This window comes from Mastacembelus armatus, chromosome 9 (genome assembly GCF_900324485.2).
Source record: "Mastacembelus armatus chromosome 9, fMasArm1.2, whole genome shotgun sequence".
NCBI lineage: Eukaryota > Metazoa > Chordata > Actinopteri > Synbranchiformes > Mastacembelidae > Mastacembelus > Mastacembelus armatus.
Genome location: NC_046641.1, coordinates 4623778 through 4649540, shown reverse-complemented (window position 1 = coordinate 4649540; position 25763 = coordinate 4623778). Strand labels below are relative to the sequence as shown.

The following is a 25763-nucleotide window of genomic DNA, read 5'->3' as shown; positions in this document are numbered from 1 at the left end:
CTTGAAATGAAAGCAGCAATTATACTTCAGTTCAATTCAAATTGCTTTGAGTTCTTAAAGTGCTTCAGCCTAAACCGTTCCTCCACTTCACCATCTCACATGTGCGATTTACTGAATTGTTTACATTTGCAATTTACAACATGAACAAACACTACAGAAAGTATCAAATACCAATAGCGTTGACTCACTGCCACAATATATAAAGTCAAAATTGATCCTTGCAGTCTAGGGTTAACGGATATATTTATTGCAAGGTTGTCATATTGGATTACATTATAGAGCATAAGGTGTTTCTGTTATTTTGCCCACCTTCTGCAGTGAGGTGTTCTCTCATTGCAGCAGTAAAAATACGTTCTAGCTGCTTTTTTCATAGTCCCCGATTCAGCCACTGTGGATGAGCGTGTGTCTGTGTGGGTTGAGGGGAGTTGCACACAACATTTGTTGAAGAGATGAGAGCTTACAGGCCGTGGCAGCAGACAGGGACAGGTACTGGCATTAGGTATGATGGCACAAAACAACATACCATCTGGCCAGACTTCAGCTGGGTTTCAATTAAGAACTTGATTTGCATGTTGAGATCCGTCTTCAGGCATCAAAGGAAATATCTATTTATGCGCATCTTAATTAATATCACCAGTCAGTAGCCATTGGGACCATACTGTATGCAGGTGTCATATTTGGAGTGAATCTGAAATCAGCCAGCTCTCCCAGATCCTTAATCCTGAAGAACACAGATCTGACAGCGGATTCCAGGGAATGTGAATTTGAATGCAGCCCATCTCCTGAATGGAGAGACGCTCAGCTGCTTACTATTCAGATCACAGCAGTGACTGTGGCAACTGACAGTGTGACAACAGCGGACTCAGGGCTTCTCTGCTGGCAAGCGGGGAGGCCAACCCGGACACACACATGGACTCACCAACACACACACGTGTGGCACACTCACAAATTGATGTACACACACTCACACTCCCTGAGCCAAGTGCAGTCATCCCCGCTTGTCGTGCTTCACAGCACAAACTCAACAGGGCCCTTGGCAGACGTGCGCTCATAGTGCCAATTGGGCTGCAGGCTTGATTAGCTATTAGCTGCAGCATAGCGACAACTGATGTGAAAAGAGAGGGAGTGCTTGTCGAGACTATTTTTCAGAAATACCAGGCTACGGGATTGAGGGATTAGTCGACACTGGTTCCTGACGCTGTGAGAGGCGAGTGTGATGATATGCCTGCTGCTTTCTATGCTTGAATGTGTGTGTGCATATATGTGTGTACATGTATTTCCTTCTCTCAAGCTTTCAATTGGCTCCCAGGTTATTTTGTCATATTATCTGTGGCAGTCTCTTAATCGAAAGTATCACACAAAAAAGCACATGTCAGCATGTAACACTATTTCATCTACACACACGCGCGTGCACACACACGCACACATGCATGCACACATGCACATGCGCACACACGCACACATGCATACACATATGCGCGCGCGTGCACACACACACACACACACACACATCAAGGTCACCCCACCAGCTGTGCCTGAAATGCCTTTCATCACAGGGGATCTAAACTTGTTCACAATGCCCTACATGAAAGAAGCAATGGATCTCTCTTCTTCCTCCAGCATCAGCTCCCCCACCCACGGCTCGAGAAACTCTTCAACTGTCTCTGATAGTGTTACCTTTACCGGAGGCCTTTAAAGGCCAAGAACAGCATCATGGCTCTTTTAAATTCAACTTTAAATAGTTTCTTGCTGAGCTGGACTAAGCAATGCAGCCGTAAGTTCAGGCAGTAGAAGTTGTTTTCTTTTTCATTTTCTGTCTTTCTCAATTGCAGAGTAGCATGAAATTGTGTTGCAGCTGCTGTTCAGGTTTCACAAATTGAAGTTGATGAAAGTTGCAGACAACTTGATGACACTATAGCTCCAGTATGTGCATTTGTTATGATGTACGTGACCACGCGTTTCCTGTTCTTGTGGGCAGCGCTTTCTTAGTGTGTTTATTAGATCTTTTCACGGCAGACAGTTTTACATTGTAACAGGAAAAGAATAGTAAAAGAAATTAAGGCAGCATGAAGAAGATTATTAATATTCTATTAATAATAGTTTTACCTGTGCGTTTTCTGCTGTGACATCTCAGATTTAAGCATTAAAATTACCTATAGGTAGATTTTTTTTTCAACCTAGTCAACATTAAGTACGTCTGGAGGAGCACAGCTGACTGTATATCAGTACAGTCTGTGACACTCAGCTAAACAGAGTTGTTGCAAGCACACATGATGATTTTCAGCTTGTGCTTTAATATTTAAATCAACTTACGGCATCAAAGGAGTGTGCTTGTAAATTAGAATATATTATAATAACTATTTAATGAAAAGAATGGACTTCGCTACAGTCACAGGTGTGTGTGAATATAAAGTATCAGTATCATCTATACTGTGCAGGCACAGGTGTTTGTTTGCTGATCATTAATATTTAAATGAGCAGTATGCAGTCACAGGTGAATGGATAAACCTATTAGAGCATATCATTATTATTGAAATTAACTAGTGTGCAGTCACAGGTGCATTTGTTGATAGTTTATAATATCATATCTGATTTATTTAAATGAGCCTTTTGGCCCTTAATGGTGTGTCCTGATCTGTTTGACAGTATAGGTTTTTGCGCATTTCATGAAACATTTCCCTGAGAAGATTCAATCTTTCGATTTGAAGGTTTTTATGAATAACACAGAGGCGATAAGATCTGACCACCTTCTTCTTCTTTTTCTTCCTCTTCTTCCTCTTCCATGTGCTGCAGCGGAGGGCTGGCTGCAGAGGGTTGTGATCCTGGGCTCCGAGACTCACGTGATAGAGGAGATCCAGCTTTTTGAGACACCCCAGCCAGTGGACAGCTTGACTATCTCCCACTCCAAGGTAAGGACACTACCAGTTTTGAGCCTCCATCTGCCCCCACTCACTATATGAAGCTTGTGCATGTTGTTGCCATGGACACCTGAATAGTAATGTTTTCTGTCTTTCTGACAGATGAATCTTAATGGTCTCTCAGGAGAGATATCCTACAAAGTTCCTTTGTTGTTTTGGGAATCTCCTCTCTGGCTAGGACAACTAGTATATTTCTGACCTACATTTTATTCCTTAAAAACAGTTTTAGTTTAGCCTCTTTCCTCTTGCGTCACTTGTTCATTGTTATTCAGTGGTAACAGTGGGACTTTGACTTCTGTTGATCTGTTAATGCCCTTACAATCAAAGGTCCATTGACAACAGGGCAGCTGTCAGCATGATGCCATTGGCCTGGTGCCACTCAGCAGATGTTTTTATCAACACTGACCTTTTTCAAATCAAGTGTTGCCTCTTGAATCCAGCATCCTCTTCACAACAACTGTAATTACAACCCTTCACTACTGTGTGGAATCGAACCTCTGCCCCTGTTGTTTTCTCAATCTCCCAGCCCTGTGAACTGAGCCTGTGTGTGTTGACACCAGCCATGTCCCCATGGTTCTACAATGGCCAGTCCACAAATCGATGCCATTTTGATGGGGCGTTCCCAGCCCTAAAGCCCACTGCTTATCTCATTAATGCTGGCTTAGCCACAACCAGACATTTTATAACTGCTTTTGCGAAAATAGTGCAACCCAGATTGGATTGAAAGAGGGTAGAGGGGGTGAATGTTATTGTAATTGAGAGTGATTATCCCATTATCTCCTCTAACCCCTAAATGAATCACTCTACCCCTCTCTCTCTGTTTATCTTTCTTCTTGTTTTTCAACTCTCTCTGGTTTCTGTCTCTGGATGGATGGCTGGATCTGCTCTTTGTCTTTGTTTCTCCCACTTCTACTCTCACCACCACTTTAGAAGTACTTGTACATCGGCTCTCGTTCTGAGGTTCTCCAGCTGCCCTTAGCCAACTGCAGCCGCTATCAGTCTCAGCCAGACTGTCTGCTCGCCCGGGACCCCTACTGCGCTTGGGACAGTGAGGGTCGGGCCTGTGTCCGCATTGACCTCCACCGCGGGTAAGCAGAGCACATATGTGTACCCATGGATTTATACTATTTACTAGCTGCCACCCACTATAGGTATTTGGAGGCTTGGTGAGACCACATTTAAAGGAAGCTGCTAAATACAAATATTGAACAAGACTTTAAAACAGGATTTAAATATTGTGTCCTTTCAGCTCTATACTGAAACCCATATAAATATTTTAATTGTATATGTACAAACAGCTCCTTACAGCATGGTGAAGCTAGTTTCACTGCAGGTTTTACAGACTTTTACTAAAATCTCTAGTTCACATGCTATGAGTTCCCAGATCAGCCTTATTAAACAAATGTATCCATAAAAATGTACTGAGAAGCTGTCCCTGGACGTTCCTGCTCACTAGCGGAAGCATGATATTTCACTAAAAAGCTGACCTATCAGTCTAAATAACTACATTTAAAGGTCATTGTAGCTAAAATTTGGAAATGATACACGTACATAAACTCAGTTTGGACAAATCCCTCAAAGATCATTTATTACGTTCCACTGTGCTTTCTGCCCTTTTCCCTACAGATCTACCTCCTCATTGTCGCAGGATCTCATGCTGGAAAGGTTCAGTCGTGGAAAACCCAAGTTTGATAAGCCCATCTCCATTCCCAGCCCTGGTGAGTTTGGGGCCACATCTCAGTAGTGGCCTCTTGTGGGAAGTCACTGTTAGTGCAGGAGAAAGGCAGTAGCAAAGACAGAATGGACTCAGTGAATACACTTGGACTGAGCTGAATAAATTGAATTAGGCAGAAGAGAGCTGACTGTAGAGTATGAATTGGAATTATTATGGATGACACTTAACCTCCACTCCTGTGTCCTGTACCTTCCTCACTCCACCCTCCTCCATCTCTCCTCCCCCTCCACAGAGCACTCACGACTGAGGAATGTAACAGTGGTGGTGGGGTCTGACATGGTGCTGCCTTGCCAACTAGTCTCCAACTTAGCTCAGCCCTACTGGGTTCTCAACGACCGTGAGCTCCAGCTTAGTGATTCCGATGCTGGAGGGCCACGTTTCGACCGGAACCTCAAGGCCCTTGTCATCCCTGACGCAGGCCAGATGCAAGCAGGCCGCTATATCTGTTACTCCGAGGAGCAGGGGGTCAAATTTCAAACAGAGCGCTACCAGGTTGCCGTAGTGGCCAGTGCTCCGGTCTTCATGGAGGCCCGGGCTCCAGACAGCAGCATGGGGCTCTTCTGGGTGCTGGTCATTACCCTTGGAGCAGCATGCCTGATGCTCCTTGTAGCAGCTCTTTATCTGCGCAGGAGGCTGAAGCTGGCACTGGGAAAGGGAGCTGACATGAAGCCTCTTGAGAGCACCTTGGTCTACCCAATCACCCTGCCCAAAGAACCACCCACCTTTGTGCCCAGCAAGATGCCCACTGATGAGGATCGCTTCTGGGAGACAGGTGCTAACTACTACTACTCAGATGGCTCGCTAAAGATCGTTCCCGGTCACGCCCTGGGGCCCAGCAGTGTCAGCAGCACGGCGTCACCCAGCGCCATTCCTGGCCAGCCCATCCACTCCCCTAGCCGTCTCAGCCTGACCAACATCCGAGGCTCCGGTAGCAACGGCTACATCCGCCTCAACCTGAGCACAGCAGGGGAGGAGAGGGCTAGTGGGGCTGGTGCTGGGGGCGGCGGGCTGGGAGGCCTTGGCATGGGTGGGAACGACTACTCCAGCCCCTTCAAGGAAGAGCTGAGGCGCACTCTTCAGCAGAGAAGCGTGCTGCCAGACGCAAACCCGGAGGAGTCATCCGTCTAGGCCTGTCCTCCATCTCCATTCTTGAGTTGGAAAAACAAAACAACCAACCTACCTCCCTCCTTTTGAGGATGCCTGCTCTCTTGCTCTCTTTCAGTGACACTGTCAGTTCACCGTGCTTTCTCTCTCGCTCTGCCAATGCCTGCTTGGCTCACTGTAAACATTTATAGCACACAGCATGTTAAGTATACACACACCATGTTCGCCAACATGCACTCCTATAATTATTCTGTTCTGGGCAACATGCAGTCATGGTTATGACTTTTTCTGCTTTCACTGTGCAGTCGCCACTTGTGTAAATTGTGTATTTAAAAAGGCTGAACGCAGGGGAGGACACCTCAAGCATGGAAATGAAACAAATGGCGTTACACGTTTTCTGAAGGGCACATTTCTTTTATGTTGAGCGGACCAAGTGAGGCTTTTAGCTCCTGCGCTGAAACCAGTTGACGAATGGCAAATGCAACCGACTGGAAATATTGAACTGATTCTCAGTCCCTCTGTTCCTTTGAGATTTTTTCAGCTTACTGCACTTAAAAACTGGAAGCTTGTCTTCCCTTTTTGTATTTGTGAGCCAAGAGTGTGAGAGCAGTATAAAAAGACTAATTAATCTTGAAGCAAGACGACAATCATGTCCCTGTTGCAGGTGCTCTGCATGGGACAGAGAGGAGAGGAGAGAGAGCGAGAGACAAAGAGAGGAAATTAAATGGAAAATGAAGTGAATTGCGGTGAAAGACACAAGGGGGTTTTTGAATTAAGGACAATCTCTCAAGACTTTCTCTGCTCAATTTGTATTTTTTCCCCATGTTGTATTTACCCCTGGAGAATGTCCTCCAATCCCAACCACTTTAATTTGTTGCGATGGTTGTCTTGAAATAAGACATTTCTTGTTCTTTTTCTTTGTCTTATGGACTACAGCAGTGTTCAGCTGGAGTGACTTTATGGCTCCCCTCTGTGAATGACAATGTGAGGGCAAGCGCTTACATTTCTCATGAAACCCTTCACGGTGACCTTGAAACACACCTCCAAGTCCAAGACACTACAAGTACACTGAAAATTACATTTATTGGAGTTAAAGTGTGTAACAGATAAGGGTTTTGGTTGAGCCCTTTTGGATGTTTGTTCAAGGCTATTTGCATTCAGCTCTTAGCAGCGGAACAGTAATTGCACACTTTATTCCAAATTGAAGTTGACATGAAGACATTAGGCATGGAGAATGTAGTTGAACCCTCACTGTTGAGACTGCTATGGATGTCTCAATAAGTGCTTTATATTTCATGTGAGGGTGGTAACCTGCACTGCCAAGAAGGAAACTGCCCCTGTCACACATGCACACACACACGTCAACACAGATTCAGAGTCCTCTGAATGCCAACCACCCTGGACTAAAGTGTGTGTGTGTGTGTGTGTGTGTGTGTGTGTGGGTGATGCACCCTTAAACCTCTTGAAACCCTTCCCTCTTACCGATGTCCAGAGACTGACCCGGGGCTACTGTGGACTTATGCCGAGGAAGATCACTGTAAATCACACAAGAAGACCCACAGTGATGTACAGTAGAAAGGACAGACAGACTGATAACCACCATGATGGCTCTGTAAAGCAGCTGTGAATCAGTGAAAGGTACTGTTCCACCTAATTAAAATTATGCAAAAAAGATTTCAAAAGTTTTCTAACAATTTCCACTTTAGCTTTTTGGGTCTGAATGCTAATGTAGTCTTGAGAATGAGTTAGTTTATTTATTTGGCCGTCTCTTTGCTCAACTCTTCGCTTAAAGGAATAATTCAACATGTTGGATAATAACATCATACTTATTTTTTTCTCTAAGAATTAGATGAGAAAATCAATACCATTTTCATATCCATCCATCCATTATCTTTACCCTCTTATTCCTAACCAGGGTCCCAGGGATCTGATGGAGCCTATCCCAGCTCTCTCTGGGTGAAAGGCAGGGGTCCACCCTGGACAGGTCACCAGTCCATCACAGGGCCACATAGAGACAAACAACCTCACACACTCACACTCACTCCTATGGACAATTTAGAGTCACCAATCAACCTGACATACATGTTTTTGGACTGTGGGAGGAAACCAGAGTACCTGGAGAAAACCCACACAAGCCCAGGGAGAACATGCAAACTCCACACAGAACGGCCCCTGATGGGTTTCAAACCTGGGAGCTTCTTGCTGTGAGGCAACAGTGGTAAACACTCACCCACTGTGCTGTCCACCAGTTTCATATCAATCTTTTAAATATAAATTTATAGTTAAAAGACATTTAGCATAAAGGTGTAAATGGCTAAAATAGCTCACAAAATAACATTTTATATTAATAAAAAAATATATTTTTTGTTTAGTCCAAACAAAAACAAATGTGTAAGACAACAATTTACAGTTTGACATGGAGGTTATGTGCCAGACAGTTTCTTGGCCAAGAGCAGAAACAAGCTGCAATGTGTTAATTTGTAGGTTGTAGAGATTCTGGTAGGTTTTGAATTAACTTTAGACAGAGCAAGAATGTTTCCTGTTTCCATCCTTTATGTTAAGTCAAACTAATCCTAAATGCAATACCAATGATGTATCTTAGAGTTGTTGTTTTTTTAAAAACTTTTTCAAATCAGTATTCAATAAGCCAAATATGGTATCATATCATCTACTCCTTGCACTTCTTATGTGAGGAGAGAATGTAGTCCCTGGTAGAGACAGGACTATGCTAGCTATGCTGGCTGTAGATATGGTAGTGTTGGGGTAGTGTTGGTCAGCTGGTCCACCACTTGTGTCCTAAGTGATTATCTTTACTGCACGGCACCCAAACCATGTTCCTCAGTCCACTGCCCTGCTTGTTTTACAACTCTCCCTGTCCTACTCACTGCTGCTCAGGTGCATTCATTCAGTCAGAAGTGCAAAGATCATCAGTGGGTAGGACAGGGACAGTTGGAAAACAAACAGGACAGTGGCCCTCAAGGAACATGGTTTGGGCACCCTCGATCTAAAGAACTGTTTGATGAATTGGGACAGCCCTTCAGTTACTCTTCATGACAAGTCCTAGTAACTTTGGTGATTGCTTGACATGTCATCTATCACTATCATCAAGTTAATATTTGAATTAGTCACATGCTAGATTTATGGCCTAATGGCTTTAAAATTAATGACATTACCACTACACACTAAACTCGTCAGTGTTCAAGTTGATTTAACAAATTTGTTGTGCAGTCTCAACTTTAGTTTGTTTGTCCCAGATGTTAGCATGAATAAAGCTCCAAACGTGGTAAACATTTTATCTACCAAACATCAGCATGTTAGTGTGACAACATTTCGTTTGAAGCACTGCTTTGTGTCCATGTACAGCTTCGCAGAACTGTTAGCAAGCTGGTAGATCCTTGGTCTTGTTACATCATATATTCTGCAGCATTTGACCAGTCTCCTTCTCATCGAAAGTTGTCTTTGTTCACTATTTCATTAAAATCTTTAGGGACAGATGCATCAGAAAAGTGACCTTCATGACATAAGATGAGGGCCAGCTCACTGCCCAGAGCTCACAGCTAGAACATTTTATTTAAAAAAATGTTTCAATATGACAAGGAAGAAAATACATTAACCCAAGAAAGACTCTGTTGGACTGAAACATCAGTTTAATGACATAGTTCTACTTGCAATATACAGACAATATACAGGACCTTTTCATAACAGTCCCCTACTCAGAAGTGACAGAACCACACGTCATTAGTTTCACAGTTTAGTTGCTGCAAATTCTCCTATACTCCAACAAATTATGTCATTTTGTAGTGGAACAGTATATAATGCGGTACCAAAGTGAATTATTTTAATTACACTCAATTACACTAAAAAGGCCAATCTGCTCCAGGATGATGTATGCCCTAAGAAATACAGCCAACTTTCAGATCTAATTTCACTAAAACTGAAGACTGCCAATGTAAAATATGAAAGTGAAAAATTTATATTTTGCCCTCTGATGGACTGGTGACCTGTCCAGGGTGTACCCCTGCCTTTCACCCAAAGAGAGCTGGGATAGGCTCCAGCTGATACCTGTGACCCTGGTTAAGGAATAAGTGGGTATAGACAATGGATGGATGGATAAATTCATATTTTGCCTAATGTTTTGGCTCTTTGTTGATATGCACTTTACATCATGTTGTCCTCTTTCTGTTCTTTTTCCACCAGGGCTGGCTTTTGTTTTTTTGGGACATGTCTGTCTGGAGCAGAGCACAGCAAGAAGAAAGGGCAGGACAAAGATTCTTTGTTTTGTCGCACTGTGTACAGAGCGCTGAGAGATGTAGAATATCAAAATGATCCCAAGGTTGAAGAGGTACTTAGCTATCAGCTAGTGTTGCATGATCCTCTGCAAGTGGACTGTACATCTTTGATATGATCATCCTTGTAAAAGTGCATCATTTTGATTGATCATTTTGGACTTTTACAGACACTAATATCATGGAAGACTAATGCTCTCTTTGAAAACAAAAGAAAAAAAATCAAAACTAAAAGTATGTCTGATTTTATGGCTCAAGGTTTGTATAGGAATTCATGGCTGCATTTCAACATGTTTACTTTTTCTGTGCCTCTTCACATTTTGGATAAGCCAAAGTAGACTGCAGTTGCTTTTGTTCTTGTTGAAATACTTTAATTAATTTCATTCGATTCTAGATCAATATTGAAGTCTCAGCAGTCCGTCCACTTTGCTACATTGAGCTGATGTCTGCAACCTTTCTGCATATTTTATCTGCACCCTCAAGCAAAACGCAAAAAGGCTTAAGGCTAATGGACTTCTTGTCTGCTTCCTGTTTACATGTCAGTAGTGATACATTGGACTCAATTCTTCATGCCCTGACTTTTTGTAAGGCTGAATTATGTACCAAAACTTTGACCATTTATTAATTTTAGCCCCTGAAAACCAAAAAAGTAGCTGTTGATCTAAAATGTGTCCTCATTATAGTGTTAAATAACCTGAAGCAGACAGCACATTAGTGCTCTACACTGGTACTTGGACATGTCTTAATATAATTCCCTTTTAGAATTTGGCTTTTTTAATATGACATGTTGCAGAAACAAAAAAGGTAAAAAAAAAAGGTAAAGTACAGGTCTCAAGCTTGAAAAAATGCATGTGTAATGTAAAATTTGTATATTTTTCAGTTTGTACACAACTGTTTGCTTCTAATATTTTTATTGAATAGAATTTAAGTTCTGCTGTTTTTTTCCTATTATAATTTACATTATCATCCTGGTTTTGTTTTGCTCCATTTTTGCTGGTCTGTTTATGATCTTTTATGTTTGTTTTTAAAATATTTTAAGTAACTTATTTCACTTGTACAAACATGTTGATATTTATTATCATTGTACATATGTCCTTATTTTTTATATGTGTATATATACACAAATAAAAATAGAGAGATACTCAAGTGTGAGTTTATTTGTTAAAGACATCCAATTTCATACAGGGGACAAAGGTCATGTTACTAGTCACTGAAGTACTACTCAGCCCATGAAAACATAATGATAAAGTAATGTCAGCTGGAGATTTGTCAAATCAACACTAATATAAAAAAAACCTCATATGTCACAGTGATGTCATATGGGTCATCTCAGCTTCACCTTGGAGACTACAAATAAATAGCAGAAAGCCTTCTTGACAAACTTGCACCATAAAGTGCTGGGTTGCATTATGAATAATGTAGGATCTAGTGTTTTTAGTGCCTCACTTACATAGGACCTGGAAGTGAATATTTTTTGACTATTGATAATTTTTTTTTTTTTTTTTAATAATAATTACATTTTAGGAATGATAGTAGATAACCAGTCAATATGTATTGGTGTTTAAGTTGATTTGTACACGAATTCATGGCTGTGTTTCAACATGATTACTATTTTTTGTGCCTCTTGGTATATTCTAAATTTTCTAAAACTAAGACTTGAATTTCTAAAAAGAAAAAGAAACACTTGTAGTTTTTTAAATTTCAAACATCTCTTTTTTTGGGCAGGAGCCCACTTGTGAATGTCTAGAGTTGTTTCATTTACCCAGCCTGTGCTACACAACAGTCAAGCTTCTATCGACTTGCACAGCCTTGCCTGGTGTCAATAGAAGAAACCACATGCTTCATGTGGTCAACAGTCCCAGCTGTGGAGAGAGGCTCACAGTTCCTTCTGATCCTAGTGTACTCAGCTGCACCATAAAACCCCTCAAAAAAAGAGGAACTCTGTGTGTGTTTGAGGTTGTGTGAGTAGGACAGAACAGTTTACAAATCTGTTTGGCAATTAAATTTGTAATCATAAAGAGTATGCTGAAAATAATGTCGAAACCATTAAAAACCACAATAAAATAGGATATTTGTGGTTAGCTACATTTCAATTACTTTTCGTAAGATGTTATTCACTTTGGCCTACACTGGTGGCTGTTGCATATACCCAAATGAACATCAAGCTACCTTATTTTATTTCCAACAACTTCAACATTAAAAGAACAAAATGATAAGCAAGTCAGAGAACACAAGCACAATTTCCTGTTCTTGTTGCACAAACCCCGCACCTCTATTATATATATTTTAAAGGAAGTAAAGCAATATGTGACACTATATAATCTCCAGCAAGAAAATGTCTGTCTGGTTGACAGATTGGGGAAGTTTCAGCTTAAAGCATCAGGTCAGCTATGAACCAACAGACTGAGGGAGGGATGCAGCCAAGCATCCAGCCAGCTGTGTGGTTTACACAGCTGAAGGCAGATGGGGCCCTGCAATTGAGGGTCCAAGACCAAGTCCAGCTGTATCACTGAAATAACGTTGTTTAAATTTTACCACAAAGCATCAAAATGATGGATTTTGTAAGTTTCTTTTTAACATGGACCAGTGTTGATTAGGAGAACATAAACGGGTAAAGTATATGATGTATTGACATTAGCAAATCAGGCATATATCCAACAGCGACCGTTTAAAACCACGTGATATTTTCTTGAATTTCTATTGGCCAATTCGTATTAAACGAGTTCCGGTAAATTTCAAGTCCTAGGAAATTAAAGGAAGTTAGTTCCTGTCAACGATATAGCTTCTCAGTTGCTAGATAGGTTTTTAAACAGCCCACCCGATCTGTTTATCATATTTTAGATTTAAAAAAACAAATACATGAAACATCGAGTGTTTCTGAAGTTGTATGAGTGTGTATTGTTTACGAGCGGGGCTGAGGCGGAGGGATCTGTACGCTGCCTCTGTGGAGCGAGATTTGAATCCTCTGCGACATATTTATCGTTTTTAATTTTGCGGAACATGTGTTGAACTAAGTAGTAGTTACATATCACAATAACCTACATATGTGTTTTATAGTTTTGAAGATATATACTTTTTTAACAGCAGGCGAACCCATTGCTAGCGTTAAACTTAGAAGGTAAGTGTTTTACTATGTTAGGTACTGACATTACAGTTGCTAACCACTGTTAGCTTAGCGTCCAGCCATGACAAACTAACGATAAATATATAAATTAGCGTTTGTTTCATTTTCCATCCACTTACAGCGAGCTAGTCGAGTGTACTGTAGATATGCTACGGGATTCTAGTGTATCTGCTAAACTGGTAGTGTTCAGCTCAGAGTTCATTCAATAAAAGGAGGTTTGGTTGTAACGTTAGTCACCGTGTTTTCTTGTGTTAGTGTGGTCAGATAGCATCCAGCTCCTTTATTATAACCTCCTGGACTCTGACGTGACGTTTTGTCATAGCAAAATGGTGATTGAATATGGTTAGCTCTGATGGCCTTCAAGGATGAGTCCTTTGGGAAAACCAACGTTATATTATGGAAAGAAGATGACTGACTACTTCTCTGGTGTGGTCCGTTTCAAGTTTCAAGTTTCTCCTACTAACGTGAACTAACGCGACTGTGGACACATGTCCTTGTGCTTCAGCTGTTCGTAAATCACAATTGTCTATGCAGATGGATACCATAGTGATGAACACTGAGGGAGGTCAACAGGAGAAAATGCTGGACACAGCTCCTGCCTCAAATGACACCGTCGCCCCCATGAATTTCTCCGAGGTCACACCATGTCAGTTTGGCATCTCTGTCCAGAGTTTTATCCCACAGTCATCATCACCATCAAAATGCACAGGTGATTCTGCAGTGCAAATCCAGCACTGGTAAAGACCAAGCGATGTGTGTATAAATGCTGTAATTATAATTTGTAATATTAGGATTTAAGGTATCCAGAAAGAAATATCAATATTAAAAGTAACAGGTCCATAGAATCAAAGACCAAGAGGTTGTATTTCCCATATGTAGCTCCAGTTGAATATTACTAAAGTGACATTGTTCTCTGTCTTGCTATAGATAAGTCTCGTCTGGCACAAATAAAGGCAAGGCGGAGGTCCAGCGTTGGTGTTCGGGGCTCCCCAGAGACAAACTCTCTCATCCGATTCATTGCACAACAGAGGATGAAGACTCCGCCAGCCAACCACACTTTACAGGTGAGGTGCTTCTTTGGATGTTTTTGAGCAAATCTTGCAATTCTGTCACATCATTTGAGTGTGACACAATGTTTAGAGGAGTGTAACTTTTGGATCAGAACTCTATGGTCAATATTGCAGTATATGTTAGCGATACTGTACAGCATACTTTCTGTTTTTCTTTATCAGACACAGACAAGGGCTGTATCTGCTACATTTGTGATATTGCAGATGAAACTACAGAAATCTGTTGCTGAATGTTTTTTTGCTTTTTACAAACTAAAAATATTTTTATGGCTCTTATGAAGATTCTACTTAGTGCAGCATTGGTTTTCATAGTTCTGCATATATACACCTGCCTGCACACTCACTTTATATAATTGCTATAATTTGCAATAATTAATATTTACTCTGAATGGTATGTTTGATGATAAATTGATAAAGAGTAGTTTACTTAGTGTAGCTGCAGTACCCTTTAAAGACACGTTTTGGTATTTCACATCAGCTTCAGTAAAATCATTTCTATATGCGAACCTGAGGGCAAATTATGGCTATCATGCCTGACTTGTCTAACACATGTAATACTTATATAGGACTACTCATAACGTGTCCAGATACAGCACTGGGCTGGCAACCATGTTCAGAGTATTAAGCATGCCAGGCAAGTGTTAACATTGACAGAAGCTTTATGCTTGGACTTTACCTTAATGCAGTGAAGGAACAGAACGGAAAATGCTGAAAATCCCAGTGGGACTATAGTGTTTAAATGACAAATAACTTCTGATAAATGTTGTGAAATAAAGCCTTATTTGTGTGTACATGCTCATAAAACTAATGAAATCCGAGAAAAACAGCTGACACCAGCATTGTTCACCATACAAGGTAGAATCAGACCGATACATATATATATAGACAGATCAGTACCAAAAACTAACACGAGACAGTATAATTGTACATGCATTTGTTTAGTTGTAACCAGTCTAGAACAGTCTGTGCAGAGACTTCTTCAGTTAGATTCAAGATTCTTTGTCATTTGACACATAGTATTTATAAAATACACAGGCTGAAAGAGAATGGTAGTTAGATTGATCTTTATCTCAAATCTCAAAATATTGCAGTTCTCATAGTAACAAGTCTCTGTAGCATAAAAAGCCTATGTTGATGCTGTTAGTTTCGTTTTATCAACATAGTGGTCTATATGATAAATTATGATATATTGAGAAACATAAAATGTTTTTGAATTATACATATTAATTTAGTTGAAATGTTTATGCCTAAAATTATACTAAAGCTTTTAAATGTGGAACTTCTATATAATGTCTCTGCTAGGACATTCGTTGCAGAAGATAGGTTTCTGACCAATAAAGAACAGGAGGTGGGCACTAAAAAACTTAAGCCAATGGTGTGAGTTTGCTTAGAAACACAAGTTGCTTCTGCTAAGGAATGAAATAACAGTTTTACATTTAGCTGTGTGTTTACAAAAGACAATTTATAACACAGTGAGCATGTAATGGACAGCAAAGAAGAGCATTATGCTGCAGAAGTGGTTTAAGAAGTTTCTGTGGATTCTTAGTGCTATTTTCCACCGTGAAACCCAACTTTCAAGTGTGCAGGTAGTGAGTCTGGTGATAACGAGATACATTTTGAGTCAAATCTCACATTCTTGTTTTTTGTTGTGAATAACAATGAATTAATATACTCAAACATGAGACAAACTATGACTTGCACTGATCAGCAAAACCATAATATTCTTAAACTGTGTGTGTAGAAGCAGTATATGATTGATAGGCTGCTTCTCTGTAATCAAACTTCTTTAATTTCATAAGTCTGTGCCCTGTCAAGTTGCATTACTAAGCAGATATGTTTGTTTTTGTTGTCCCAATTCTCAGCATGTCAGAAGTAGCCCCTTCCTTCCCCACGCTGCCTCCACTCTGAGGCAGAAGATAGCTGCTTTCCACAGCCTGATGGATGAAGATGAGAGTGAGGCCTGTAATCCAGTGCCCAGGCAGGACAGCAGTGCTGGAAGATGCATCAGGACAAGAGATTATCTGTCTGGTGAGGCCGCCTCAATGCTATTGGATTAATAGTTTTATTTCTCATTACGGGTCTATTCCAGTAGTATTTCTTTATGATGTCTTGAGACACAGTTCAAAGGCTCTGGATTAATGTGCAGTTTAAGCTTGACTCTGACAACATTTTACATGAGCTTGTTTAGCTTCTTAAATACTCTTAAGTGAAACATTCTTTTGATCACATTTTTTAAATGTTTTTCTCCTAATATGTTTATTTGATACAGTGCTTTTATTTTTATATAACTGAGGTGTCCTCAAATTCCACTTCTGGGTTTATGTAATGCTCCTTTTTTGCAAGTGTTATTTTGTTTTTGTTTTTTTTCCTCCTTTAAGATGGCGCCAGCCTTGATAGCGGGAAGGAGAACCACCCACCAAGGATGACACCCACACCCAGCAAGAGGAGGCGCCTGGGACCCTGCGAGGTGGAGATTAGTGAGGCCAGCACTCCTATCCTCCCCAGTTTAAAAGAGCAGGAGGTACACTCACTCCGTCCCTGAACTTACTTGACTGCTGTAAATAATTTAACTAAAAGGTTTTATGTCTCTGTACTGGGCTTCCGTTGAATCCACAGATTAATTTTAACTCTTGTCTAAATGTGGATCTTGCACAGGATTACATGCATTTAAAATGAAAACAAGCACTCTCAAACAACCTTTGATTTAAAACCTGGGAATTGTGTTTATTTATTTATTATTGCCTCTTTTTGGTCTTTGCTTTTTAAACTTAAGCTGTTAGTTCCATTTTAAAGTTCAGTGTCAGGTTTATAATCTTCTATTGCGTTCAAAGCACTAAAAGAACAGTTTGATGAATTTATGTTCTCTGTACTCATGAGAGACATGCTCTTGTTGTTGTGGTGCAATGCAGAACAATGAAAGCAGTCAATATTCCTTACTAATGTTCCCAGGAGAATGAAGAACCATTGACACCGGTTTTGACCAAAGGACCACTGCCAAGCAGTGAAATTGTGGAGGAAGTCCAAAGTGTATATATTTCCCCACCCCATGTAGACTTGGAGCTCCACACCTGTTTCCCTACTAAGAACCAGCAGGTTAGGTCTTAACCAAGGCTGCGATACACTCACACATACATGCAAAGCTTAGAAATGACTCACAGACATTAGAGATGCTGGTAAACACACAGCCTACTGCTCTCATAATTCCATTTGGCTTGAATGACATTACCATGATCCACATGGGAAAAAACATCAAAGCCAGTAGTGCTGGGCAGTATACCGGTTCAAGCCGAATATCGGTGTTTATATTTGTTATGATATGAATTTTTAACATACCTCAATAGTGTATGTAACTTACACAAGGGTCTGAACGCACGCGGTGTGACACTGTTTGAAAGGGGGCCCTTTTCACTGTTGCACTGCTAAACACATGCATAGCTGTATGTGTGACAGTGAAGATGGAGACGACAGATGAGAAAATGTGGTTAGCTGGTTATACTGGTTAGCAACACCCAGTCATGCATGAAAAAAAAAACATACTGTCATGTATGGTTTTTTGTTTTTTTTGTTTTTTTAAATTTCATACCTCCCAGCACTAAAAACCAGTAAAGACATGGTTCTATAATTGATGTTATAACCAGATGTTATTTCAGGCAGAAATTCTTAGGCTGCTAAAGTGAAGTCACAGTAAATGACATTTGTAATATTAACTTACCAAGCACACGATTTTCTGAATGAAGCATGTCATTTTATATAGCTAAAGTCTCAACATGCTGGCAAACACCAATCATGCCTCTCAATGACGGTCACACAGCAAGTGCTGCCTTGCCCTAAACCGTCCATCATCTGTCGTTATTAAGGCAACTACATAAAAAGCACAATTTTTAGAAGTGTTGAGAAATGTTCATTCCTATTCTATCTACAACATATATTGGTCTATTTTCTATGTTAAGAGAAAATACAACAACTTCTGCACTTTCTGTTTTATATTTGGACAACCACCTGTAAGAATTGTACCCTATTTTCTGGACTAAGTTACACTGGAATATTAGTCGCTTTATCAAAAAGACCTTATTGAACAGAACAAAAACATATATAAGTCGCTTTGGTGTGTAAGTTGCATTTATACTTATACTAATTATAGTATAAAGTAGCCTATAAAGAATGTACACTAGGCATAAAAACAAGCAGAAGTACATTACGAATTTCACTGAACCATGTCAAGTAACATTAAACAACTTCGCCAACTTCTGTGAGAAGGTGAAGCGTTTAGTTTGTTTAAGCCATACACAAGGAGTTGCTTTTGAGTTGGTTGGGAATATTGATTTTGTGAATACAAGTTACCCAACTATATTATCATTACATTAACTCTTTTAGGGCCAGTGGTCTGGCCCAGAATATGTTAATTAAAGGTATGTGTGTGTTTTGTCATCTAACTCTATAAACAAAAAATTTAATAATGGTATTTCCCAAAATTACCTTTAAATGTTGCAAGGTAAGAAATGTAATGAAAGCATTTACAGTGAGTTTCATTATATGAATGTCACAAACACACCTACTGCTATAATCAGCTATATTTCAGTAACGGTTAACACCCTCTGTGAAGTTCACTGAACCACAGTCCAGCAAGTTGGGGGATCTCATGTATTCTCTCTCAATAGAACAATGCCTTTGAACTCCAAAGCCTGAGCCAACTCCCACCTGATGATCCTGCAGCCTCCTCACCAGCCCAGCCTGCCACCTCCCTCCACATATCCTCTTTCCCTTCTCTGCTGGAGATGAAGTCCACGGGTAAAAAATAAAAAACATATGCTAGACTAACTGGACTTTTATCTTTGCTTAGCCCTGCCTTTGAGGCTCAGTACACAATGCTACAGTTTCACAGTGTATTCAGGCTTTTATATGTAGGAAGTTGCTTTTTCATAGAGGAAATTCATGGATTTTCTGTGTTAAGAGAACACTGTTTTAGCTACTGTATAAAGGGAGTGCTGTATGATATATGGATTAGCACCTATCACTCACAAGCAATGTACTTAATTTTAGTGGTGGTCTTTTAATATGTCTGACACTGTTAAATCCAGTCTATTATTAGCTTAAGTTCAGATAGAAAACACTGGTGTGTCATCAAAATATCTTCTTATTGATTAATTGCTGTTTGGTTTTTTCATTATTTTCTTCTCTAACTGGCCTGAAAATATCGAAGAAATCTTAAATCCTGGTTGATTGATCCTCAAGGCATTCTGAAATAGAAATCAAGTGGAAACTAGTCTGTTAGTTGTAGCTCTCTTTTGTAATATGGTTGCAAGATTTTCCATGTGTTAGTAAAAAAATCTCCTTTTTTTAATGTGTATATATATATATATATATATATATATATATATAAAAGGGCAACACACATAAGTGGCTTATTTGTGCATTCAAGGTTATACTTTCTGCAGGAAACGACTCTACTGGGGCATCAACCTTTAAGAAGAAGAAGGTGCGTTTTGGAGGGCCACTGTCTCCTGAGCTCTTTGATAAAAACCTGCCCCCTAGCACTCCATTACAGAAGGGGGGCACACCAGCCCGAGCACCCACACCAGGTGGGAGCTTCCAGCTGCGCTCACTGCTGAAGACACCGCAGAGAAATGAAGCCCAGACACCACAAGCTCAGCCAGACCTCAGCAGCCCCACTGTGTTTGGCGCCTCTCCCATATTTGCAAAATCTGGCAACCACAGACCCAAGTGTTTGGGAGAGTTCAGTGAAGATAAAGATGGAAAGGTATATATGTTCTCAGGGTTGTTTTAAGTGCACACCTTAAATAATAGTTTTCACTTAGGTAACCTTGATGAAGCAGTAGTGCATGATATTCAAGATTTTCAGAAAAATCCTGACACGTGTAACCATGTTACATATGGTTTTTGTTTTTCCAGGTTCACATTTTCTCTTTGCATGTACAGTATAAACATTATGTATAATTGTATTGTTTATAAATGCTAAAAAATATTACTTAGTGGGTCATATCCTGGTTCTTCTATCTAGTCTAGGTTGTACATGTTGATTATTGTTTTTCATTATTTTCTTGTCCTAGATCGTTTTCCCCTCAATAGAGGAGATTGACTGCGTAGTGATGAGTGATACAGGTAAAATATTACAGTTCATTGACCCTGAGAGTTGCAGTTTGTAGTACAATGTAATTAAACTCTTTGTTCCATTTTCAGAATGTACATGGGAAGCCAGACCGTTAAACTTAAACATGGCTTTCCACGAGGAGTCTCTTTCTCAGATTGTGACAGGTAAACTGCTGTCATACTTCCATTATTCACTTATATTTGTCTTTCCCTCTTCTCTTCTCTACCTCTCCTGTCTCCTGATCAGTTGGGAGTGTCAAGCTATAAGACTCTTTAGACATGAAATTTAACGTGTAGCTGAACCAGGCTAGGTTTATCAGTTTGAAGTGATATTAAATGTGGTTTAAAGTCTTCTCAAATTCCTGTCAAACATAGGTTTTCTCATAGGTTTGTCGCCATTAAATGTATGTACCACAATGGTAACCCAGAAAAAAGCAAATATGAATCAATGTTATTATTGCCTACTCAAAGCAAGCCAGCTGTCATTTCATCTGAAAAACTGTAGATTTTTCCACAGAGTCTGAGACAAAACACAACAAAACCTCCAAGACTGATGTCCTGGATGAGCCAGAATTCTTGCCAGAAAAGCAGCAGCCTGAAGCAGGTGTTGACACTTCAGCTCCAGTCAGACATAGCAACCGAAGGAAAAAGGTCTGCCACTATTATAGCTTTAGTTATTTTAAATGCTTTCTTGAATAGGGGGTGCACCAGATGTGGCTTAGCACCACCCTGCTTCACATTTATACAGTAACAATAACTGCTAAAATAATTATTACATTCCTCTATAGTATCCTATACTGTGAAATTTTCCATTTTATACACATTTTCTAAATTTATCTTATAGCAGCCAGAACCAGAGTGTGACTCTACCACTACCAGTGCAGCTCCAGCTCGCTCCAGCAGCCGAAAGAGAAAGGTCTGCTATTACTGAATACTTCTCCCAGCTTGGTCCCACTTGGAGAATTTTACATTTACCAGACAATATTGTCTTTTTTAATAATAGATGTTCATATCATGGTCCGTTCTAACCTTATGTTTAGGTTTTCTGGATGTGAACTTAATCACATCTAACGATATTCACATTATGTTGGAGAGGGTTTAGGGGTACTGCACTCTGTATAATGTATGCTCATGCCAAACTGTGCTCCCCCAGCAGCCAGAGGAGAGTCAACCTGTGAAGAGGTCAGTACGGTCTGCTGCCAAGTCCGCCTCTGGGAAGATGAAGGTGAGATGCCTGAAAGTTGTTAGATATCTCTATACACCACTTCACCAAGAGATCTGCAGGCATGTCTTTCTGGGAGGTTGTTTGGAGCTGATGCTGTACAGTCTACAAGGCCTACAACATACTTAGCCAGAGTTACAGAAAACATCACTGCGTATGTACATTTACATGCCCCAGTGTTTGTCCTGCATAGGCCACAGTGTCATGAATCAGAATTCTATAATTAAACCTTGAATTCATTACCTGTTGCATGTGTGGAGAACCTACATGCTGTAATAGCTTGACAAGGTAGAATGTATTTTATTTATTTTATTATAACTCAAATTTCACAAAAAGACCAAACCACCAATGTTGGTGTTGGTGCTTTCTGATGTCCTTATCTTCACTGTGTCTCTCAGCTCTAAACCATTCATACTTAGTGAAAGTGTAACTGTTTAAAACGAGGTCACAAGTGGCAAAATAATTTCAAAAAAAAAAAAGGGAACTGTTTTCCCTGTCTCTTCAGTCTGACTCTCTAAACAGACTCTTAACAGAAGTAAATAGTGAATATGTTTATTTTGCTTTGGCACCGCAGCATCATATGTGGGATCAACTCAAAATAAAGTACAGTAATCATGCTGCCTAAAATATATCACACATATCACCTAGTAGTACAGCGTGGCACCAATGTAAAATAATGAAGCTCTGTGGCACAGAAAATTGAGATGTATCAGTCACTGGAGACACACATAGTACTTGGTAGTGGGATACATTCATCATGGTCAATAAAAAGGCAGGCTCAGTTGTTAGGTTGACTCTTAATTCATTAGAGACTGAGAAAAGAACCAGAAGGAAAATGGAGCGCATACTTCATTTTCTTGCTATTCAGTGTTTTTAGTAATCTAAAAAGTGCAACGAGGTTTATGATGCCAAGGTGCTTCACAGGACAATTTAGAGATTCTTTTGTGCTGACACCTGATAAATTTCTGAATGACTAAATTATATGTAATAGGTGTTATAACCATGGTTCAACGAATTTAATCCCTGAAACAAACTGCTATATCTATGGAATATGTATTATTTGTACCTTTTGACTTCTAATGCTGGGTGTTGTGGTGTTGGCATGTAATGGTGCCCCTCATGTTTCACCCTTGAGGAGGGAGGTGAAGTGTTTCGGTCTAAAACTGAAAGTCCAGTTGCCATGACTCAACCTTTAGACCCCCTGAGGATTAATAAAGGTTTTATCTCACCATCAAAGAGACCCCTCATTTCAAGGCAGTCAGGAGAGTGTGTAGCTATCTTAACTGTGCCTCACATTACTGGAGTCAGTTTACTGTTTGTTTGTTTGTTTGTTTTAGCAAAGTTGTATCAGTCTAAATGGAATTTTGTAGATCAGCTTAACAAATTAATTTTCACTTCTTCCATACACTCAACACAATGTGGGCAGAATTGGTGAAATTTAATTAAGGCCATGGGTAAATAGTTTGTTGTATTTTTACTTTGGTTTGTTTATCACTTTATTTTGTACTGTTATTATTAATATGAAATTTGTCATGGATGTATGAAAAAATGATACACAATGAATAGTAATGCCCAGCTGTGACTAAAAACATCATCATGCACTTGTTGAGAGTATCAAGATCTGTCATTACCCCATATTTATTTTTTAAAATTGTTGTAATAAGATGTGCAAAAAATACCAGCCAGCTAATAAAATATTTCTAGCAAAGACCTTCTCATAAATGCAGATTATCTATCCACAGATGACCTCCACAGTGACACGTCGGTGGAACAAGGAAGTGGACCGCTCCCTGTACGGCTCTCGGGAATACGCTTCTAAGATCCCCACCCTGAGTCCCATCACTGAGAGGCTGTCCTTCACTAGCCAGGCTATTGCAGCACCGGAGTCTCCCTCTATAAATTGCACAGGTAAAAGGAATAGTGTTTTAAGTAATAATTGCTGACTTTGTTTTTGCTGCTGTGTGGACAACCCTTTGGAACCCCCATATTTGTTTTTCTTACAGACTTTTTTTTAAAAATCAGAAAAAAATCTAGTTAGTCATTTTGCTTCACATTTCTCAACAGGCCCAAATCAGGAGAGCCACTTGAACCTTGAAAAGCTTAGTGGCACTCAGGCAACAGATGATTTCACTTTGACAAATGCCTTGGAAACCCCTGCAGAAGATTTGGTCACATTTCCCCACTTAGTAAAAGAAAGAGTGCGCATCACAGGGAAAGGCAGTAGGCTGTCAGGCCCAAGTGTGAAAGAGAGAAGAACGAACAGAAGGAAGATTAGTGTTGCTGACAGTGGCCTGCTCAGTCAGGAGCCTCAGGACCACACTAGTGCAAAGACAGAGGAGCACTGCAAAGACCAAACCACTCCAGAACTTGAAGAATCAAACAAAATGCCATGGGAGAGCACTGTACCTGAACAGGGAGGTGTTCATGTTGAACTGAATGCCCAGACTTCTGCAGATACGCCCAGCATAGACTGGAACAGCACGTCAGAATCTGCTGCCGGTTTGAATGTGTGCCCACCTTTAGCGAAAGAACCCAGTTGCATTATGCCTGCACAACCAGTGCAAAGAAAAGCCAAGCGAGGCAGGAGGAGCTCTGTAAGCTCCTCAGTCCTACAGGAGCTTGGGGGCGAGGTAGAGGATCACCAGATGAGCCATGCAGCAGAGGGAAATGGACAGGGAGACCAAGCAGCAAGCCAGCATGAAAGCAAGTCAAGCACCAACAGCCAGGTAAAGGAGGGATTAGGCCAAATGGACCTGGCCCCCTGGCAGGCAGACTTTAATTTTGAAGATGTGTTTAAAATTGTTGCCACGAGAGGGCAGCGTTCAGTGCGCCGGAGCCTGAGGAATAAGAATACAATTGCCGACAGCAGTAACAGTGCAGGTCTCACCTGGCTGCCTTTGTCCTCCCCTGAATCCAGTAGAGTTACCCGCAGGAGAACTAAGGGCCGACAAGTCGGTGATGCTCTATCTGTCCAGTCGTCACTTCCTGTGGAGGCACAAGACAATGCTTCATGACACTTTCAACTGACTTTGTGGGACTCTGACTGCTAACACTCTGGGGGCTAACTAATAAATTCATTACATATACCCTCATATATACCCTGTTTCCTTACAATTATGAAGTGATTTGGCACAGGCTGATTTTGTTTTTATTGTTTTTTTATTATTATTATTATTTTATTTTATGCCAGACCAAAACACTGATGCTTCTGCTCCCTGAGAATTATTAGAGCTGACTGGTAATTTGTAGTCAGATTCCCCCCAGTAACCAAGCCAGTCGATACACTGAGAGCCCAATCATCTCTGCTGACCACCTCTGATCAATACCCAACCACTCAGCTGGTAATCACTGTGTCTCTTCAGTCTTACTCTCCAAAGTCACTGGATCGAGCATCTCCAAGTCAATATCTACTCTTTGTGGATAGATGAAAATGGCTGGGGGTGTATTAATGGAGGGAAGGAATATGCCTTCCACACAGAAAACAGATTGAGTTTAAATAATTCTGTTTTATTTGTGGTTGCTACAGTCTTTTTATTTTTTATTTTTTTTTTTTTTTCCCCCCCTTCAGTGAATCACACCATTGACATATAGAGGTCCCTGTCTTACTGCATTTCCTGAGCTTTTAATGGATGGTTTTAATATTCTGTCAATAATTAATAGGTACAGTCAAATTGGAATACTCTTAGATAGCAACAATTAAAAATGAGCAAGTGTGTTCTCAGTTCTCATTGGGCTTCCTCAAGTGTCAAAATGTACTTTGCTGATTAAATGCTGTGGTTTCATGTAAAGACAACTCATTAAACCAAACTGTGTTCATTTAATCTCTTTTTTTTTATTAGACTCATTTAGAAGAAAATCTAAATATTTGAAACAGCCACTCCATAAATATGATGTTGCAGTTATCTGGTCATTACAGTACAAGTACAGCAGCTTACATTTCACTTAAACACCTGATTGAACCTTTCTATATTTCATTGAACCTATCTTTCATTTATATGTTGAAAATAGTGAAATGTGTGGAAGTAAATTGACCTCTAACCTCAGATTCCACCGGGCACATTCAAATGTGCTCCTTTCTATTGGCTCCATCCATCTATCAAAAAGGAATGGAAAGGGCGGTAACAAATTGAGTTTCAGATTCGGCTCACATAGGAAAATTGGCTCCCAGAATGATGCATGGGTGTAATCTATCCATC

At 40.2% G+C, this 25763-nt stretch overlaps 2 protein-coding genes across 6 annotated transcripts in view; both read left to right on the top strand.

Moving 5' to 3' along the window:
- sema4c (sema domain, immunoglobulin domain (Ig), transmembrane domain (TM) and short cytoplasmic domain, (semaphorin) 4C) overlaps nucleotides 1–11055 on the top strand; it is an 84749-nt gene extending 73694 nt beyond the window's left edge. The window contains exons 13-17 of one of the 2 annotated variants that reach the window (XM_026322014.2): nucleotides 2794–2909; nucleotides 3849–4006; nucleotides 4545–4636; nucleotides 4886–7395; nucleotides 9955–11055. In XM_026322014.2, coding sequence (XP_026177799.1) covers nucleotides 2794–2909; nucleotides 3849–4006; nucleotides 4545–4636; nucleotides 4886–5781 — 1262 coding nt within the window. In that variant the 3' untranslated portion in view covers nucleotides 5782–7395; nucleotides 9955–11055. Of the gene's footprint in view, nucleotides 1–2793; nucleotides 2910–3848; nucleotides 4007–4544; nucleotides 4637–4885; nucleotides 7396–9244; nucleotides 9698–9954 lie in introns of those variants that run through there. The other variant, XM_026322015.2, reaches the window with a different exon arrangement.
- A 1751-nt stretch (nucleotides 11056–12806) lies between these two features.
- cdca2 (cell division cycle associated 2) lies at nucleotides 12807–24653 on the top strand. 4 transcript variants are annotated; one of them, XM_026322394.2, is made up of 15 exons: nucleotides 12808–13161; nucleotides 13702–13876; nucleotides 14095–14231; nucleotides 16100–16265; nucleotides 16616–16758; nucleotides 17187–17330; nucleotides 18896–19025; nucleotides 19673–19995; nucleotides 20306–20357; nucleotides 20436–20510; nucleotides 20851–20996; nucleotides 21190–21261; nucleotides 21499–21570; nucleotides 23310–23475; nucleotides 23632–24653. In XM_026322394.2, the coding sequence occupies exons 2-15, from the start codon at nucleotides 13702–13704 to the stop codon at nucleotides 24579–24581; spliced, it is 2751 nt and encodes a 916-aa protein (XP_026178179.1). In that variant the 5' UTR covers nucleotides 12808–13161; the 3' UTR covers nucleotides 24582–24653. The 4 variants fall into 4 exon arrangements, with proteins under 4 accessions (XP_026178181.1, XP_026178179.1, XP_026178180.1 ...); XM_026322395.2 differs by having other exon boundaries at nucleotides 12809–13161; nucleotides 20863–20996; XM_026322396.2 differs by lacking the exon at nucleotides 17187–17330 and having other exon boundaries at nucleotides 12807–13161.
- The last annotated feature ends 1110 nt before the right edge of the window (nucleotides 24654–25763 follow it).